The sequence below is a fragment of the Mytilus californianus genome, unplaced genomic scaffold (assembly GCF_021869535.1).
Source record: "Mytilus californianus isolate M0D057914Y unplaced genomic scaffold, xbMytCali1.0.p SCAF_3, whole genome shotgun sequence".
NCBI lineage: Eukaryota > Metazoa > Mollusca > Bivalvia > Mytilida > Mytilidae > Mytilus > Mytilus californianus.
In genome coordinates, this window is record NW_026262679.1 from 118,658,202 (window position 1) to 118,678,065 (window position 19,864).

Sequence of the window (19,864 nt, forward strand, 5' to 3'; positions counted from 1 at the left end):
TTCATACACCAAATATAGTTGACCTATTGCATACAGTATTAGAAAAACAGACCAAAACACAAAAACTAAACTATTACCACTGAACCATGAAAATGAGGTCAAGGTCAGATGACACCTGCCAGTCGGACATGTACACCTTACAATCATTACATACACCAAATATAGAAGACCTATTGCTTATAGTATCTGAGATATGGACTTGACCACGAAAACTTAACCTTGTTCACTGATCCATGAAATGAGGTTGAGGTAAAAAAAAAAATGTCTGACAGGTATGAGGACCTTGCAAGGTACGCACATACCAAATATGGTTATCCTATTACTCATAATAAGAGAGAAATTAACATTACAAAAAATCTTAACTTTTGTTTCAAGTAGTCACACTGAACCATGAAAATGAGGTCAAAGACAATGGACATATGACAGACGGAAACTTCATATCATAAGGCATCTATATACAAAGCATGAAGCATCCAGGTCTCCTACCTTCTGAATTATTAAGCTTTTAAGAAGTTAGTTAATGCCGCCGGATCACTATCCCTATGTTGAGCTTTCTGCGACAAAAGTGGCAGGCTCGACAAAAATGATAATTATTGTTACTTCCAATTTTGGTAAGAAATCAAGTGCCTGTCTGGAAATACATTTCGACAATTAATCGCAGAAATAACAATAAATATTTCTTATTGTTACATTTGCAGGTTATCGTAGCCAGTGTCTGTTTTAAAAAGTTTACAACAAAAGATGATGGACAACAGATGGCGACAATGGATGAAAAGTGATGTCAATAATTCACTTGGTACTTTGAACCAGGTGAACTAAAAATGACACAATTCTTCAAACAATTATTTTTTTTAATTCTCTGGAACTTCTAAATCTTCTGTTACTTCATTGTTAGTTTGTGAATTTTGTTCCTTATCATGTTCATGTTCATCCCAAATACTGCTAACAGTGGTCTGTATGAGTCTATTGATTGTTCTTTCGTCATAGTATGTTTCTGGTGCTCTATTTTCCCTATAATCACTTCTTTCCAGATGTTTACCTTTATCTATTCTTCTATCTATATATTTTCCTCTTTCTCTATCTTCACTAGTCTCTCTTTTTGAATCCCTTGATCTCTTCCTTCTTTTCTCTGATCTATCTTTACTCCTCTCCCCTGATCTATCTTGTCTTCTCTCACCAGATCTATCCCTACTTTTATCCCTTGATCTATTATCTCCAATTCTATCTCTTGATCCATCACTGCTTCTTGTTCTATCTCTGTCTCTATTACTTCCCCTTCTTTCCCCTGCAGTCTCTCTTGATTGTTTTGTTTGATGTGGACTTGTCTCCCAAGCTTGACTACTTTTGGTATATCTACTGTATTGTTTGTCTCTTTCCCTAGATCTGTCTCTAGTCTGATGTCTTTCTCTGTCTATGGACCTGTCCCTAGTCTGATGTCTTTCTCTGTCTATGGACCTGTCTCTAGTCTGATGTCTTTCTCTGTCTATGGATCTGTCTCTAGTCTGATGTCTTTCTCTGTCTATGGACCTGTCCCTATTTTGCCTTCTATCTCTATCTTTAACATTTTTTTCAGATGACTTAAAAATATTTAAGTTCACATAATATTGTTTATTTGATCGATCAGAGCGTACCCTGTTTGTGCCTCTATAATTCTCGTGACCGTCTGCACCATGCTCACTACTTTTATCATCCCATGCATTCTCATGATGTTCATCATTAACATTTTTAAGAGCTATCATTTTATTATAAATAGGTTTTCGAAATGGTCTATCTCTGCCCCCAAATCTTAATTGTCCAGATTCTTTTTTCCCACCAAAACCTCCCCCAAGTCTTCTTGGTACCCATCCTTTGAGTACTCGCTCACATTCATAATCAACAAAAACTTCACAACCATCAATTTCTTGCTTATGTCCTCTCCAAACAGCATCCTCAGCCTCCTTATGATCATAATATTCTACAAAAGCATAACATCTAGAATATCCTGTTATAATATCACGGACTAATCTAAATTGCTTGATGATTCCATATCCTGAAAAAACTTTTTCTATTGTTGTTTCATTTGTTTTGGGATTAAGCCGAGCAATGAATATTGTTTTCTCCGGATCACCTACTACATCTTTTTTATTCGGTTTGTATTTAGCTGCCATTGCTCTGATGATACCGTGGTCATGTGGTTCTGTATCTGTAGCATCAATACTTCCCGCTTTTAGCGGATCATAGACTTTTGCTATTGCAGACCAGTTATCCATTATTTTTTTTTAAACTGTAAGCTGTAAATACCTGTAAAAAAAGTCAAATAGATTTAGTTTTTCAATTAATTTACCTAAAGACTACTATAAAATAAAAATATGCACCTGCAAAGGTTATAGGCACTGAATTCTAATAAGCGATCAGTATTTTAATGTCTGACTTTAGTTCATCTAAGGGAGCTACCATTTGATTTTTATGGGGGGGGGGGGGGGCTAGGATGAAATTTGAAAAAAATAGGCAGGACAGGAGTTTTGAGTAAAAAAAAAGGCAGGATGAGATTATTTGCAAAAAAAAAAAGGCAGGATGACAATTTATGTAAAAAAAAAAAGTCAGGATAAACTAAAAAATAAAGGCAGGACCGAATAGAGTGAAAAATAAAGAGCAGGACCGAATATATGGAAAAATAAAAAGGCAGGACAAAATTTTTCATCCTAGCCCCCCCATAAAAATCAAATGGTAGCTCCCTAACCATCAAAATCCTTAGAATATGCAAACTCTATGAATGTAGATAAGAATTCTCCAACAATGTCCAATAATAAAAACATTCACATTTTAGTCTTAGACACATGATTTTTTGGTACAAAAATTTGTGAGCTAATTAATAACTGCTTTCTAAATTCCAAAATTTATAGGAAAACATACACTGATATAAGATTGCACATGAAACAACTCTCCACCAGAGACCAAATGACATATAAGTTAATAACTATAGGTCACTGTAGGGCCTTCAACAATGAGCAAACCTCATTCTGCATAGTCAGCTATATAAGACCCGAAATGACAAATGTAAAACATCTAATGGCCAGATTTGTGTACAAAACAATGAAGCAAGCGACAACTGCCGAATCAAAGGCTACTGACTTTGGGACAGGCACATACAGAATGTTGCAGTGTTAAACATGTTTGCTGGTGCCATGCCAAACCCTCCCTCTAACCTGGGACAGTTCTGTAACAGTACAAAACAAGAACAAACTTTATTCAAAGTGCTTGTGAGCACTGAAAGGTAAAGATGGCTTCTATTTTACAATTTTGTGAATTTTTATATAAAAAAATTCGTAAGGGTTCCGAGGAACCCAGTGTCTCGCCTACTTTTGCTGTTAATCGCAGGCTCAACAAAAATGAGGAAAAAAATTAATAAAAATATTCCTCTCTATACTATCTTTTGATTGTAAGTAGCTTCTGTCCAAGTTTGATAAAAATCCAGGATAGTTTATGAATCTAATAAATGTTTTAAAAACTTAAACTGCAGACTGTATGTAATGTTAACTGGAAGAAAAACTAAGTCCATTTATAAGTAAAATACGGAAAAAATGGAACAAAATTTCCATGTAGATACTAGCTTTTAATCATAAACAAGCTTCTGTCCAAGTTTGGTACAAATCCAGGATAGTTTAAGAAAGTTGTTAAAATTTTAAAAACTTTAACCACAGAGTGAATGTAATGTTAACTGGCAGAAAAACTAAGTCCTTTTATAAGTCAAATACGGAAAAAATAGAATTTTTATTATACAAAATTTCCTTCTGGATACTATCTTATGATCATAAACAAGCTTCTTTCCAAGTTTGGTAGAAATCCAGGATAGTTTAAGAAAGTTATTAAAATTCCAAAAACTTTAACCACAGAGTGAATGTAATGTTTCCTGGCAGAAAAACTAAATCCATTTATAAGTAAAATACGGAAAAAATGAAATTTTTTTTTTACAAAATTTACTTCTGGATACTATCTTATGATCATAAACCAGCTTCTTTCCAAGTTTGGTAGAAATCCAGGATAGTTTAAGAAAGTTATTAAAATTTCAAAAACTTTAACCACAGAGTGAATGTAATGTTTCCTGGCAGAAAAACTAAGTCCATTTATAAGTAAAATACGGAAAAAATGGATTTTTTTTTTACAAAATTTACTTTTGAATATTATCTTATGATCATAAACAAGCTTCTGTCCAAGTTTGGTAGAAATCCAGAATAGTTTAAGAAAGTTATTAAAATTTCAAAAACTTTAACCACAGAGTGAATATTTGTGGACGCCGCCGACGGAATGTAGGATCGCTATGTCTCGCTTTTTCGACAAAAGTCGAAGGCTCGACAAAAATGATTTTGCTAGGCAAATTAAAAATTTAAGTTAAAGTTATCTTCCTTCGTTCATGATTGTAAATTTGTAGTTGAACCTATTTTTATAACAGATTCATACACCATACATTACTTATGTGATTCTCAATAATTTAATTTTGGATGTAACACATCTTCTGATTGGCTGAAAGTTTTTTGTCTATCAGCTCAAAGACATAATTTTGTCATGTGACTGTGTTAACATCAACGATTTTTCATGATTTACTCCTTAAAAATGGAATTTAGAATTAAATTATAAGGACTGACTATAATTTTTTTTCTGTCTTTTTGAAATATATGTAACCTCAAAAATGTGGTGCACACTTTTAAATAACCTGCTACACGGTTTATTCAGTGTGACCACATTTTTGATGTTATTTCTTTATAGGCAGAAAATATTACAGTCATTCCTTAATAATATTAGTGTGTTACATTTCATTATATCATGTCTGTAAATATTGAAACTATTAAACTAAGATTATAAATGCTTCCAGGACAAACTGAAGAACAAAGTCTTTTAAATAAATTCTTTAATATACATGTACAACTTGTTTTTCTCAAGCTTGTATTTGAAATATAATTTTCCCTTGTAAATATTTTTTTAAATATGGGCCAGATCAAATTGGGGCAGGATCGACAGGTGTTTTATATCTATCTTTCAAAGTTTAGTCAAGTTTCAGGGATACTGAGAATTTACTTGTTCTGAGAATGAACCGTACAAAAACTAGGGAGGTTTATTGTTTTTAACCAAACTGACTGATTGTTTTCTCCCTTTGTTTGTACCTTTTTTCAATAGACAGTCTTTCTTCCAGTTCAAATAATTATGATGTCTTGAAAGGGTTTTTTTTTTTTCTGTGATGTCTTCCTATGGGGTTATTTTTTTTCTGTGTTAGACAACCGTAGGAAGGCGTCATAGCAAAACATTCAAATAGCCTTTCATGATGTCATAATTATTTGGACTATCTTTCGTTATACATTTTGATTCCTATATATTATGCTTTAATATTAGTAAATGTCAATTTTTAGTTTCGAATGCTTAGTTCTGCTTTTTATTTTTGTTTCTCATTTTAGCACAACCCAGCAGGGTAAAGTACCACGAGAAATTACCATGAGCAACGGTATACCATAACATGATAAGAGAGACAAGTTGTTAAGTTGTCAATTTTGACCTTAAGGAGTGGGATCAGGTTGCACACTTCCCCTAGAAATTGACTTATGGTTTAGCAAAGAAGTACTGACAAAATAATATGATCTAAGACTAAGGGGATCCTGCTTAGGGGAGGTTCAGGCAAACATAATTAAGCAAGTGGGTACCAGTTCAGCCAATTCAGGAAATTAGTTTTTGCGTCTACAAATTTGTATATCAAATTAACAAAATAACAGATGTTTTAAAGATGCATAAAAACATAATTTCAAGGGTTGATCTAATTACCTTTCAAATTTAGATAATTTTCCTGACAATAATCTGAATTTAAGATAGTTTGCTAGGAAATATTATGTTTTTCCAAAGTAACCAGTCGTATGTGCCATTTGCGGTTGTCGTTTTTTTTTCTCAAAAAGAAACTAAGTTAGTTATTTAGTTGCATTTTTAAAATTTCGATAACATATTATATATGAGACATGAATCATGTAATCAGCGGTCTATTTTAATTTAGTTAGATAATAATTCTTTTCACTCAACATGCACCGTAAGTCGTATGTCGTAAAGGACATTCAGAAGTGAAAGTTGGTAATTTTTCCGTATTTTCATTTGCAATTTAGTTTGGCTAACTGTCACTTAAACATTCCAGTTTCAAAGAAAGTAAGTAGAAGATGGTAAAATTAGGAAAGTTACAAGAATTTAACTGTAGATAGATAGTTGTTACGGATTTGGTCATTTGCTGTATGCATATATATGTTTGACCTTTTTGTAAGACAACGTGAAGTCGTTTACCAAACGGTATAAAACACAGGCTCTTAGGTACAGGATTTTCTATATTCATACCACACACTTAACATTACTATGCTTGTCTTACCACATCTTCTTATTTCTATTGTCATACCTGGTTTTGGATGAATTTATCAATTCTGCTTCAATTTTGTTGTATACTATAATATTATATTTGAGATAATAAAGATAGTCTAACCCGTTGAGTTAGGAAAGATCTTCTTTGGCTCAGTCAGTTAAAGCTCTACCTTTAGATCCAGAGGTTGTTGGTTCGAATCCCGCTGGTAAATACATATATTTTCACAATATAAATTAATCAATTTCACTGAGAGCAACTACTACTCGCATGTGGCCTGAGAATACAGTTGTTTCGTAGTGCATTTCTTTTAGACAATAAATGAAAATAAAAAAAATCACACCAGCGCTTTCTCAATAATATTTTTACAGTGTGGTGTACTGCTTTTGGGACAATCAAAATTATGGAAAACTTCATCAGCTCTAACAAAAAATATGGACTATTTTATGTTAAAATTCTTTTGACAGCTTCAGACATGCTAATTTTTAACCATTTTCAGTCGGACCAAATCACTGCTTTGATATACATGACCCATATTTTCTTACAGTGTAATTTCATCCTATGCAGAACGCGACGTCCATACTGCCACGTCGTCCAGAGCATGTATCATCCATACCTTGAAAAGATGTATTGGCCATACTTTGTGAAGATGTGTCGTCCATATTTTTTTCAGAAATAAATTTTTATTTATAAAATATATTATATGGTTATTATAACTTGTAAATATATTATGCTGTATCTACATTATTTGTCATGTTTTTATATGTTATACACTTGGAATACGCATTATATATATATCATACAGGGGCGGATCCATGATTTTGGAAAGGGGGGGCGAAGTTTGTAAAAATCGCTGAGGGGAGCAAGGTGACAATTTTTTTGACCTTTTTTTGGCTAAAAAACATAAAATAAGTGTAAAATGCACTTTTTTAACGGTTCCTGACGTAAGGCATGTATATTTTATAGTTGAAGTGTAAGGGTTGGAAAATTTTTCGGACCTTTTTTGGCTAAAAAACATAAAATAAGTGTAAAATGCACTTTTTTAACGGTTCCTGACGTAAGGCATGTATATTTTATAGTTGAAGTGTAAGGGTTGGAAAATTTTTTGGACCTTATTTGGCTAAAAAACATAAAATAAGTGTAAAATGCACTTTTTTAACGGTTCCTGACATAAGGCATGTATATTTTATAGTTGAAGTGTAAGGGTTGGACATTTTTGATGCCGTATTCTCCCCATTAATTGTCTATTATAAAATGATTGGATGGATTCAAAGCTATGTACTAATATATTTGATGTGGGACTTGTCAGTAAAAAATTGACATGGAAAATTCTCGTTTGTTGTATGTTTAGTTAGCATAACGTCACGGATTTCTTGTTGTAAACAAGATATATGCCGGGCTATTATAGCTATTCAATGAAATTTACAATACGACCGACACGAGTTAAGAAAGACCATGAAGACAAACAAGCAATTTTTATCCAAATGTTTGGTTGAAATGTTTCACCCAACAAGGGAAGTGAGGGGTTTCAAATCAACCAAAGGCTACGAATGAGTCTGAAATGACAACGAATATATGAATGACGGTCGACAAATGGAGACATAAAGGCCACACCCAGCAGGCAGGTTGCAGTCGGGCCTTGAAAAAGTATTCATTTTATCAGTTCGACGAAACAGACATTCCGGTCAGATATGGGATTTACATGCAAACCCCCGGCCCCAAAAAAAATTATGCCCGTTTTTTTTTCTTAATGTCATTTAATGCTAAATAATTCTGTTGGAAATTTATGTTTCTAATAGCAAAAAAGTGGACAAGATTATTGTTTTTAATCCAGATACGGCCAGAATTTTTGTTTAAGGCAAAAATCAGGGTCAGAATTTTTTCTCTCAAACATCTCAGACTACCCCCTCAAATCAAATGGTCTGTACCTTAGACTTTAAATCTATCTAGAGCTTATTGACTGGGGATCATTATTCAGCTATGTTATTAATAGGCTGGGGCGTGTTGGGTTAAACATGTTTTCGTAGGTAAATAATATTGCTGTGGAACTTTTTTTTCATGAAAGTGTAATAGAGTATTACTTTCTGTTCGGTGGAATTTTGAAATAGAAGTCAATAAAAACGTTCTTGCTCAATCCTTTGTCGCTTTGAAGGTGTCATGCTTGTCATCCTCAGCCAAAGCAATATGAGTTACTGTAATTTGAATTTAAAAATGACTGAGTGACGTTTTTTCGACGCACTGGTCAACTCCACCGTAGCGAATCACATGATTTTGACATAATCAATAATATATTACAGTAAATACGAGCGAAACATATCTTTGTAAGTAAAGAATTGTCGCATAAAAATTAAATACGCGGAAAATGGCAAAGTTCACAAAGTCTAGCATGTCTAGTCTGATTAATCATTTTACAAAAAAAAAAAAAAAAAAAAAGTGCAAGCAAAGGGGGGGGGGGGGGGCGCACGCCCTCTATGCCCCCCTCTGGATCTGCCACTGTCATATATAAATGTGCTTTATCTAATAACATATTTATTATCTTGCGTAAAACAAACTGAAAAAAATAAAACAAATAAAATTGAATATCCAAAATGGGAGATTCGTTTCTGTCATAGTTAAAACAATAAGTTTAGTTTTGAAATATAAAACTAAGTAATTAGATAATGATTTAATTAAAATTTAAGAAAATTGTTAATTGCTTATTATCATTTCTTTGATGATCATAAGTATTAATTATGCTTTTGTCAAGAAATTGAAGAGGAAATACAAAACAAGATCACTATAAAAACAACAGCACCCTAGCTGAGTTCAAGCAGATACAAAAATACAGTTGGGTAGTGAAATTCTTGTAACAATACAAGCTGTTTGAGCAGTCTTTTTGAAGTACCGACTACATGTATGCAGCAGTTTAGTTTCTACTCTCTGTTGAAAAGCTGTAAATCAATTTTTCAAATTCATAGTAGGGATAAATTATCAATAGGATTGTCTTAAAACCAGTCTTCTATGAGTCTACTTGTCTTGTTGAACAGCAGATGTGTAGAGTAAAAATAAATATATAGTCTAGATCTATACTGACTCTTTCAAACCGGCAAACTTGTACATAAACAATACTACAAAATCATATTTATGTTATAACTACAATGGAATAAATATTTAAAAGTATGGATGATAGGTCTTTACAGGGTATGGACGATACGGCCTATGGCCGATGTGGCAGTATGAACGACATGGAAGTATGGCCGCCGGGTCTTGAAAGCATTTCATCTCCCTACTTGCTATTTGAGGCATCAATAAAAAAAAAAGAAATAAATTTGGAAGGGGTATGAAAAATATTGCAATTAGTACACCGTCCACACTAAAATCAAAGGACGATAACTGTGTTCCCAGACCATGTATACAAGTGTGAGTACCTAGCAGGTACGTGTAAATAGATAGGGTCATGAAGTATGACCATGACATTAAGGATGACAGTGACATGTCTGGGGGACAGGAAAGGAACAAGACAGAATGTTTTAGAGTTATAGAGTAGGGAGTTGTCCAGTATTGGTCCTGTGAACTGCTCGGATGGATGTAATATCAAATAATGCACAGTGCATTGAAGTTAAGTAAGATTTTTTTTAGCTCAGTTGGTAAGAGTGCTGCCTTTAAATCACACGGTTGCAGGTTGAAATCCTGCTGGTACCATACATTTATTCTCACAATAATGGTGCTACATGTTTATGTAAACTTGATGTTTTTCTGCTTTGTATCGATCTGATGAGATAAGATGCCCTTTTCAACTGATTTTTATACGACCGCAAACAAATTTTTGTGGTCGTATATTGGTATGACATTGGCATCGTCGTCGTCGTCGTCCGGTGTCGTCGTCCGAAGACACATTAGTTTTCGCACTCTAACTTTAGTTTAAGTGAATGGATCTCAATGAAATTTTACCATAAGGTTCAATACCACAAAAGGAAGGTGGGGATTGATTTTGGGGGTAATTAGGGGCCAAAAGGGACCAAAAATAAGCATTTTTGTAACTTCCAGACATAACTTGTGTGTTAGTGTATGGATCTCTCTGACATTGTACCACAAGGTTCCATATCACAAAGGGAATGCTGGGATTGATTTTGGGGGTAATTGCCTCAAAATTTTAGGAATTAGGGGCCAAAAAAGGGGCAAAAAACAAGCATTTTTATATGGACAAATACTTTAGTACAAAACATAATTTAAAGCAGTGTAAGGGAGATAAATCAAATTCATCATTAGAATTACCTCCTTTACACTGCTTTTAAATTATGTATAAAGTAATGGTTAATGAACAATTTAGACAATTTAAAACAGTGTAAGGGAGGTAATCCACGTACAACGTTTAGATTACTTCCCTTACACTGCTTTTAAATTATGTTTAAAGAAATGCATATTTATAAAGGAAGACCAGTAAAAATATCTGCAAATGTTGCATCTTTTTTTTTTTACAAAAAAATCCATATGAAAGATTTGACACCATATTTTAAATTCTATTATAAAATAGATTAAGATAGCACTATGGTAAATTTAAATGGGTAATTATGGTTGCAAATTCCATTGGAAATTTGAATTGAGATTATGACCATATCTTGAGGGAAAGAATTTTTTGGGGGAAAAGGCGAGGGGGGGGGGGGGAGGGGTAAAAAGAAATTGTGGGGGTCAATTTTTTCTCATTTCAGATTTCAAAAATTAAAAAGAATTATTCTTCAAATATTTTTTTTTTTTTCAAAATTTCAAGAAGTAATCTTTAATTGCACAGTATGGCGCATTAGATTTGTAAAATCTTTGACCACATTTATTTATTTGTTATGCCAAATCTGACTGATTTTTAATTTTGGGGTCCAGTTTTCAAATTGGTCTACATTAAGGTCCAAAGGGTCCAAAATTAAACTTAGTTTGATTTTAACAAAAATTGAATTCTTGGGGTTCTTTGATATGCTGAATCTAAACATGTATTTACATTTTTGATTTCGGGCCCAGTTTTCAAGTTGGTCCAAATTGGGGTCCAAAATTAACCTTTGTTTGATTTCAACATAAATTGAATATATGGGGTTCTTTGATATGCTGAATCTAACCATGTATTTAGATTTTTCATTTTGGGTCCAGTTTTCAAATTGGTCTACATTAAGGTCCAAAGGGTCCAAAATTAAACTTAGTTTGATTTTAACAAAAATTGAATTCTTTGTGTTCTTTGATATGCTGAATCTAAACATGTGTTTAGATTTTTGTTTATGGGCCCAGTTTTCTAGTTGGTTTAAATTGGGGTCCAAAATTAAACTTTGTTTGATTTCAACAAAAATTGAATATATGGGGTTCTTTGATATGCTGAATCTAACCATGTATTTAGATTTTTTATTTGTGAGCCCAGCTATCAAATTGGTTCATATTGAGGTCAAAAGGGTCCAAAATAAAAATTTGTTTTATTTCATCAAAAATTGAATATATGGGGTTCTTTGATATGCCAAATCTAACCGTGTATTTAGATTTTTAATTTAGGGTCCAGTTTTCAAATTGGTCTACATTAAGGTCCAAAGGGTCCAAAATTAAACTTAGTTTGATTTTAACAAAAATTGGATATATGGGGTTCTTTGATACGCTGAATCTAAACATGTATTTAGATTTTTGATTTCGGGCCTAGTTTTCAAGTTGGTCCAAATTGGGGTCCAAAATTAAACTTTGTTTGATTTCAACAAAAATTGAATATATGGGGTTCTTTGATATGCTGAATCTAACCATGTATTTAGATTTTTCATTTTGGGTCCAGTTTTCAAATTGGTCTACATTGAGGTCCAAAGGGTCCAAAATTAAACTTAGTTTGATTTTAACAAAAATTGAATATATGGGGTTCTTTGATATGCTGAATCTAAACATGTATTTAGATTTTTGATTTCGGGCCCAGTTTTCAAGTTTGTCCAAATTGGGGTCCAAAATTAAACTTTGTTTGATTTCAACAAAAATGAATATATGGGGCTCTTTGATATGCTGAATCTAACCATGTATTTAGATTTTTTATTTGTGGGCCCCACTATCAAATTGGTTCATATTGAGGTCAAAAGGGTCCAAAATTAAACTTTGTTTTATTTCATCAAAAATTGAATATATGGGGTTCTTTGATATGCCAAATCTAACCATGTATTTAGATTTTTCATTTTGGGTCCAGTTTTCAAATTGGTCTACATTAAGGTCCAAAGGGTCCAAAATTAAACTTAGTTTGATTTTAACAAAAATTGAATATATGGGGTTCTTTGATATGCTGAATCTAAACATGTATTTAGATTTTTGATTTCGGGCCCAGTTTTCAAGTTGGTCCAAATTGGGGTCCAAAATTAAACTTTGTTTGATTTCAACATAACTTGAATATATGGGGTTCTTTGATATGCTGAATCTAACCATGTATTTTGATTTTTGGGCCCCGTTATCAAATTGGTCCACATTGAAGTCAAAAGGGTCCAAAATTAAACTTTGTTTTATTTCATCAAAAATTGAAATATTGGGGTTCTTTGAGATGCCAAATCTAACCGTGTATATAGATTTTTAATTTTGGGTCCAGTTTTTGTCGAGCCTGCGACTTTTGTCGCAGAAAGCTCGACATAGGGATAGCGATCCGGCGGCGGCGGCGGCGTTAGCTAACTTCTTAAAAGCTTTATATTTTAGAAGGTGGAAGACCTGGATGCTTCATACTTTGTATATGGATGCCTCATGTTACGAAATTTCCGTCAGTCACATGTCCAATGTCCTTGACCTCATTTTCATGGTTCAGTGACTACTTGAAAAAAAAGTTCAGATTTTTTGTAATGTTAAATTCTCTCTTATTATAAGTAATAGGATAACTATATTTGGTATGTGCGTACCTTGCAAGGTTCTCATGCCTGTCAGACAGTTTTCACTTGACCTCGACCTCATTTCATGGATCAGTGAACAAGGTTAAGTTTTCGTGGTCAAGTCCATATCTCAGATACTATAAGCAATAGGTCTAGTATATTCGGTGTATGGAAGGACTGTAAGGTGTACATGTCCAACTGGCAGGTGTCATCTGACCTTGACCTCATTTTCACGGTTCAGTGGTTATAGTTAAGTTTTTGTGTTTTGGTCTGTTTTTCTTATACTGTATGCAATAGGTCTACTATATTTGGTGTATGGAATGATTGTAAGGTGTACATGTCTAGCTGGCAGGTGTCATCTGACCTTGACCTCATTTTCATGGTTCAGTGGTCAAAGTTAAGTTTTTATACGACCGCAAAAAAATTTTTGTGGCCGTATATTGGTATGACGTTGGCGTCGTCGTCGTCGTCGTCGTCGTCGTCCGGCGTCGGCGTCGTCCGAAGACACATTGGTTTTCGCACTCTAACTTTAGTTAAAGTGAATGGATCTTTATGAAATTTTACCACAAGGTTCAATACCACAAAAGGAAGGTTGGGATTGATTTTGGGGGTTATGGTAATAACAGTAAAGGAATTAGGGGCCAAAAAGGGGCCAAAAATAAGCATTTTTGTAACTTCCAGACATAACTTGTGTGTTAGTGTATGGATCTCTCTGACATTGTACCACAAGGTTCCATATCACTAAAGGAATGCTGGGATTGATTTTGGGGGTAATTGCCTCCAAATTTTAGGAATTAGGGGCCAAAAAAGGGGCAAAAAACAAGCATTTTTCTAGTTTCATGACAATAACTTGTGTGTAAGTGTATGGATCTTTCTGAAATTGTACTACAAGGTTCCATATCACAAAGGGAAAGCTGGGTTTGAGTTTGGGGGTAATTGCCCTAAACGTTTAGGAATTTGGGGCCAAAAAGGGGCCAAAAAACACATTTTTTTCTAGTTTCCAGACAATAACTTGTGTTCAAGTGTATGGATCTCTCTGAAATTGTACTGCAAGGTACCATACCACAAAGGGAAGGCTGGGATTGAGTTTGGGGGTGATGAATCATAATGGGGGTTCAAAAAATTTGGGGGGGGGATTTATTTTTTTTTCCTTTTTTTTCTTTTTTTCCTTTTTTGTTTCTTTTAAAATTTTCCATTTTAAGTTGGTTATTTCTGATTTATATTTAAAATCAAATAATAATGATATGGTAGGAGATACACACCAAACAGGATGTGTAAATTATTATATAATAAGTATTGTGCCAACTTGAAAACTGGGCCCATAATCAAAAATCTAAATACATGTTTAGATTCAGCATATCAAAGAACCCTGAAGAAATCTTCAATTGCACAGTATTGCGCAATAGCAAGAAATATCCAATAGCACAATATTGCGCAATAGCAAGAAATTGTCAATTGTACAGTATTGCGCAATAGCAAGAAATATTTAATAGCACAGGATTGTGCAAAAGAAGATACTTCCTATAAATTGCTTATTTCTTGACCAATTTCAATGGGGTTTTATTCTTGATTTCATGGGGTTCTTTAATATGCTGAATCTAACCGTGTATTTAGTTTTTGGATTTTGGGCCCCGTTTTTAAATTGGTCCACATTGAGGTCCAAAGGGTCCAAAATTAAACTTTGTTTGATTTCATCAAAAATTGAATTATTGGGGTTCTTTGATATGCCCAATCTAACTGTGTATTTAGATTCTTAAATTTTGGTTCCGTTTTCAAATTGGTCTACATTAAGGTCCAAAGGGTCCAAAATTAAACTTAGTTTGATTTTAACAAAAATTGAATTCTTAGGGTTCTTTGATATGCTGAATCTAAACATGTATTTAGATTTTTGATTATGGGCCCAGTTTTCAAGTTGGTCCAAATTGGGGTCCAAAATTAAACTTTGTTTGATTTCAACAAAAATTGAATATATGGGGTTCTTTGATATGCTGAATCTAACCATGTATTTAGATTTTTGATTTTTGGGCCCCGTTATCAACTTTGTCCACATTGAGGTCAAAAGGGTCCAAAATTAAACTTTGTTTGATTTCATCAAAAATTGAATTATTGGGGTTCTTTGATATGCCGAATCTAACCGTGTATTTAGATTCTTAATTTTTGGTTCCGTTTTCAAATTGGTCTACATTAAGGTCCAAAGGGTCCAAAATTAAACTTAGTTTGATTTTAACAAAAATTGAATTCTTAGGGTTCTTTGATATGCTGAATCTAAACATGTAGATTTTTGATTATGGGCCCAGTTTTCAAGTTGGTCCAAATCAGGGTCCAAAATTAAACTTTGTTTGATTTCAACAAAAATTGAATATATGGGGTTCTTTGATATGCTGAATCTAACCATGTATTTTGATTTTTGATTTTTGGGCCCCGTTATCAACTTTGTCCACATTGAGGTCAAAAGGGTCCAAAATTAAACTTTGTTTGATTTCATCAAAAATTGAATTCTTGGGGTTCTTTGATATGCTGAATCTAACCATGTATTAAGATTTTGGAAATTGGACCATAATAGGTGAATGTCCAATTTAAAATTTTTAAGTTCTTAGACCACATTCAATCTGTGTTAGAAACCTATGCTGTGTCAAATATTTAATCACAATCCAAATCCAAAGCTGTATCAAGCTTGAATGTTGTGTCCATACTTCCCCCAACTGTTCAGGGTTCGACCTCTGCGGTCGTATCAAGCTGCGCCCTGCGGAGCATTTTATTGAGTTTTGGTCTTTCTTTCTAATACTGCATGCAATAGGTCAGCTATATTTGGTGTATGGAATGATTGTAAGGTGTACATGTCTAGCTGGCAGGTGTCATCTTACCTTGACCTCATTTTCATGGTTCAGTGGTCAAAGTTAAGTTTTTGAGTTTTGGTCTTTTTTTCTAATACTATATGCAAAAGTTCAACTATATTTGGTGTATGGAAATATTTTATGATCTATATGTCAGTCATGCAGGTTTTATTTGACCTTGACCTCATTTTCAAGGTTCATTGCTCAGTGTTAAGTTTTTGTGTTTTCGTCTGTTTTTCTTAAACTATAAGCAATAGGTCAACTATATTTGTTGTATGGAAGAATTGTTAGCTGTACATGCCTGCCTAGCATGGTTCATCTGACCTTGATCTCATTTTCATGGTTCATTGGTCAATGTTTAGTTTACTTGGTTAATGTTAAGTTTATGTGACAGTAATAAAGCTTTATATTTAGGACTATCAACATAATATCAATGATTAGTAAAGAAGGCGAGACATTTCAGCGTGTGCACTCTTGTTAAAATTGGTCTACATTAAGGTCCAAAGGGTCCAAAATTAAACTTAGTTTGATTTTAACAAAAATTGAATTCTTTGGGTTCTTTGATATGCTGAATCTAAACATGTCTTTACGATTTTTGTTTATGGGCCCAGTTTTCAAGTTGGTCCAAATTGGGGGTCCAAAATTAAACTTTGTTTGATTTCAACAAAAATTGAATATATGGGGTTCTTTGATATGCTGAATCTAACCATGTATTTTGATTTTTCGGCCCCATTATCAAATTGGTCCACATTGAGGTCAAAAGGGTCCAAAATTAAACTTTGTTTGATTTCATCAAAAATTGAATTCTTTGGATTCTTTGATATGCTGAATCTTACCATGTATTTAGATTTTGGATATTGGACCATAATAGGTAAATTAAAAAAATTAAAGTTCTTAGACCACATTTATTCTGTGTCAGAAACCTATGCTGTGTCAAATATTTAATCACAATCCAAATTCAGAGCTGTATCAAGCTTGATTGTTGTGTCCATACTTGCCCCAACTGTTCAGGGTTCGACCTCTGCGGTCGTATCAAGCTGCGCCCAGCGGAGCATTTTATTTTAGTTTGTCCTTTCTTATGTTGTACTATTACACCACTGTCCCAGGTTAGGAGGTGGGTTTGACGCCAACAAGCAAGTTCAAACCCGCCACATTCTGTATGTGTCTGTCCTGAGTCAGGAGCCTGTATTTCAGTGGTTTTGCTGTATATCATATTTGTTTTTCGTTCATTGTTTTGTACATAAATCAGGTCGTTAGTTTAACTGTTTGAATTGTTTCACATTTGTCATTTCAGGGTCCTTTTAAAGCTGACTATGCGGTATGGGTTTTGCTCATTGTTGAAGGCTGTAAGGTGACCTATAGTTGTTAACTTCTATGTCATTTGGTTCCTAGTTGAGAGTTATCATTGGCAATTATAGCACATCTTCTTATTTTTATATTGAGTAGATATTCGTCCACATATAACATGATAAAAGTTGGTTTGCTTTTTTCAGCTTAAAAATCTAATTATAAGGATTCAGTCTTGACCCTCATATAAGTTGGTTAATTTGGGGCATTTATTCCTATGTGTGTTTATTGCAGCTGGCATTAGCTGATCATCAGTAAAATCACATGAAAACCACAAAATCAAACAAGCTTGAGACTTTTATTTAAGATTCACACATGACAGGTTGGTTTTCTTATTTTTGTTTACAATAGAGATCTTGAAACATTTATGAAATTTTTTATGTTTCATCATATTTGATATTAGATTCGCCTTAAGCTGTTGTTTATGTAATGCATTGAAGATTTTGTAGAGTATGACTGCAACCCAGATATATTAAATAGAAAAAGAAATAAAAGACATCATTAACCTAAATATTATACAGGTTATAAGTTAAAAAACACTGATTTAACCATTTATAAGCATAGTTCTTATTGTGATGAATGAAATGATCAGAGAAACCAAGGGGAGCTAGATACCTAACTAGTTCATGATCATTAACAACTCTTTACTGTATACTATGCACCTGTCATAAATATATTTCACACATATAGTGAAAACAGCACCTCTTTTGTCATATTATTAGGTGTAATCAATGGATTATTTGGACTTGTCAGTCAATACCATAGTGTTTGTTTTCCCTGGGTACATTTTAATCATCCTCACAGACATTAAAATAATTATTTTGATCATATGGAAATTATCTTTCAAATATTTTATTTTATATATTTTGTAATATAGTAAGCCATGAAAAATGAAAATCAATAATTACACAAATCAATTACCATATTATACAGTTACACGTATATCTGGCTTAGTGCACATGTTATCTCCTTTCTGTTTCTAGTGTTTAAGTTGTACTTAGTATTTACAAGTCAAACCATACAGCATTTGTACAGTGACAGTGAAAAAAATTAATACTCCCTTTCTGGATTATCAATAACTCCAAATCTCCTCCTTATGTGGGAGTATCAAAATCAGGTGTTTCCAAAATTTGTGATGATAAAATTTACATCTTTTGATTTTGGTTGTAAGACAGATCTACAAATGTACATGCTGTAAATTGCAAATTGTTCAGTCTTCTTATTTTCTTTGAAGTCAAGATAAATATCAGAAAGTTATTGAAATTCAATGTTTCAACTATCATACATGTACATGTATGTTATATATCTGACCTGATCTTTGCAGGAAATTCACCAACTTGCCCCAGATGTTAAAAAAATTTGCTATTTTTTTTTTTTGTTCAAGGTAGATAGCAAAAGTTTTTTATCACAAATGTTTTGGAAAATTGAAATGTATTTTTTCTCTCTGCATATTACATATATACTGTCATGTTTTTAATCATGCCTTTAGTGGGTCCTGAATTTTTTGAATAAAAGTATTGTATTGTATGATATGAAGTTGTACGGTTAAAGCAAATTAATGATCTGCTAGACAAGCAGTCCTTTTCTTTTTGATACTACAGTTTCTTTGAATTTTTATTATATTACTAAAAAAGGATAGAGAGTAAACATCAATAAGACAGCAACCCAACATATAATCTTCAATAATAGACAGGTGTCTTTTACAATATTTTATGACAAGCTCCAAATTGCCAGGAGCCTAGAAATAAATAAAGATCAACCATCTACACCAAATTTTCCAAGTAACAAAAACATATTATACTGAAATTTGATTGGATGTTATCCTGGAGGTTAGGAATCTAAATATAATGTATACAGGTTTCTCTAATTCTTCGTCAATTTATCCTTTTCTGCACCCATTGTATAAAAAAATTTAATCAACGTGTGGTTCGTTTGATCTCAGTTCTTCATTGGTTAAAATCCGATTATGACGTCGAATTTTCTTGCTTTCCTCTGAATTTCCTATTGTGACGGCATGAAAAAAGGCGACCATGCCTGATGACGTCACATAGAAAGAACACATCTTTTTGCAGATCATTCGAAAAGAAGGAAAAAATTTTCCTGCGTATTGTTTGATAATCATTAGAGAAACAGATTCCACCACCAAATCTCATGTAATACGATATTTATCCACTCTCGACAGTTAAATTTTAAATATTTAAAACGCTCGGCGAGCAACACGTTTTAAATTTGAAAATTTAACTGTCTCGAGTGGATAAATATCGTATCACACTCGATGCAGTGGTAGAATCTATATTTAACTCCGCCTTATTATATTGTTTGCAGATGTCAATCTTAAATTACGATGCTTGATCAAATGTTTATACAAACAAAACAAGCAAGCCAACCAAAGTCTTACTCTACATACATTAGGAAATTAGGTCAAAGATATGACATAAGACATCCACTGAGTTAAAAAGAATTTATCTACATTGTAAATACATTGTTGTCTATTT

General features: G+C 33.1%; 2 protein-coding genes across 5 annotated transcripts in view; one reads left to right on the forward strand and one right to left on the reverse strand.

Annotated features, from left to right (window-relative positions):
- Nucleotides 1-830: 830 nt before the first annotated feature.
- Nucleotides 831-5,906, reverse strand: LOC127735966 (U11/U12 small nuclear ribonucleoprotein 35 kDa protein-like). Of its 3 annotated transcripts, none has more exons than XM_052246439.1 (3): nucleotides 5,788-5,906; nucleotides 1,528-2,280; nucleotides 831-1,419 (listed from the first exon to the last, which is right to left on the reverse strand). In XM_052246439.1, exons 2-3 carry the CDS (start codon nucleotides 2,247-2,249, stop codon nucleotides 852-854), a joined length of 1,290 nt encoding a protein of 429 aa, XP_052102399.1. In that variant the 5' UTR covers nucleotides 2,250-2,280; nucleotides 5,788-5,906; the 3' UTR covers nucleotides 831-851. The 3 variants fall into 3 exon arrangements, with proteins under 3 accessions (XP_052102399.1, XP_052102398.1, XP_052102397.1); XM_052246438.1 differs by having other exon boundaries at nucleotides 1,456-2,280; XM_052246437.1 differs by having other exon boundaries at nucleotides 831-2,280.
- Nucleotides 5,907-5,999: 93 nt separating this feature from the next.
- LOC127735965 (peptidyl-prolyl cis-trans isomerase FKBP8-like) overlaps nucleotides 6,000-19,864 on the forward strand; it is a 34,799-nt gene continuing 20,934 nt past the window's right edge. For both annotated transcript variants that reach the window (XM_052246435.1, XM_052246436.1), the window contains exon 1: nucleotides 6,000-6,156. In XM_052246435.1, coding sequence (XP_052102395.1) covers nucleotide 6,156 — 1 coding nt within the window. In that variant the 5' untranslated portion in view covers nucleotides 6,000-6,155. The remainder of the gene's footprint in view (nucleotides 6,157-19,864) is intronic.

What these genes read in the sequence shown, in the direction of transcription:
- LOC127735966 (XM_052246437.1), bottom strand. Translation starts at nt 2,249, where the DNA reads ATGGATAACTGGTCTGCAATAGCAAAAGTCTATGATCCGCTAAAAGCG.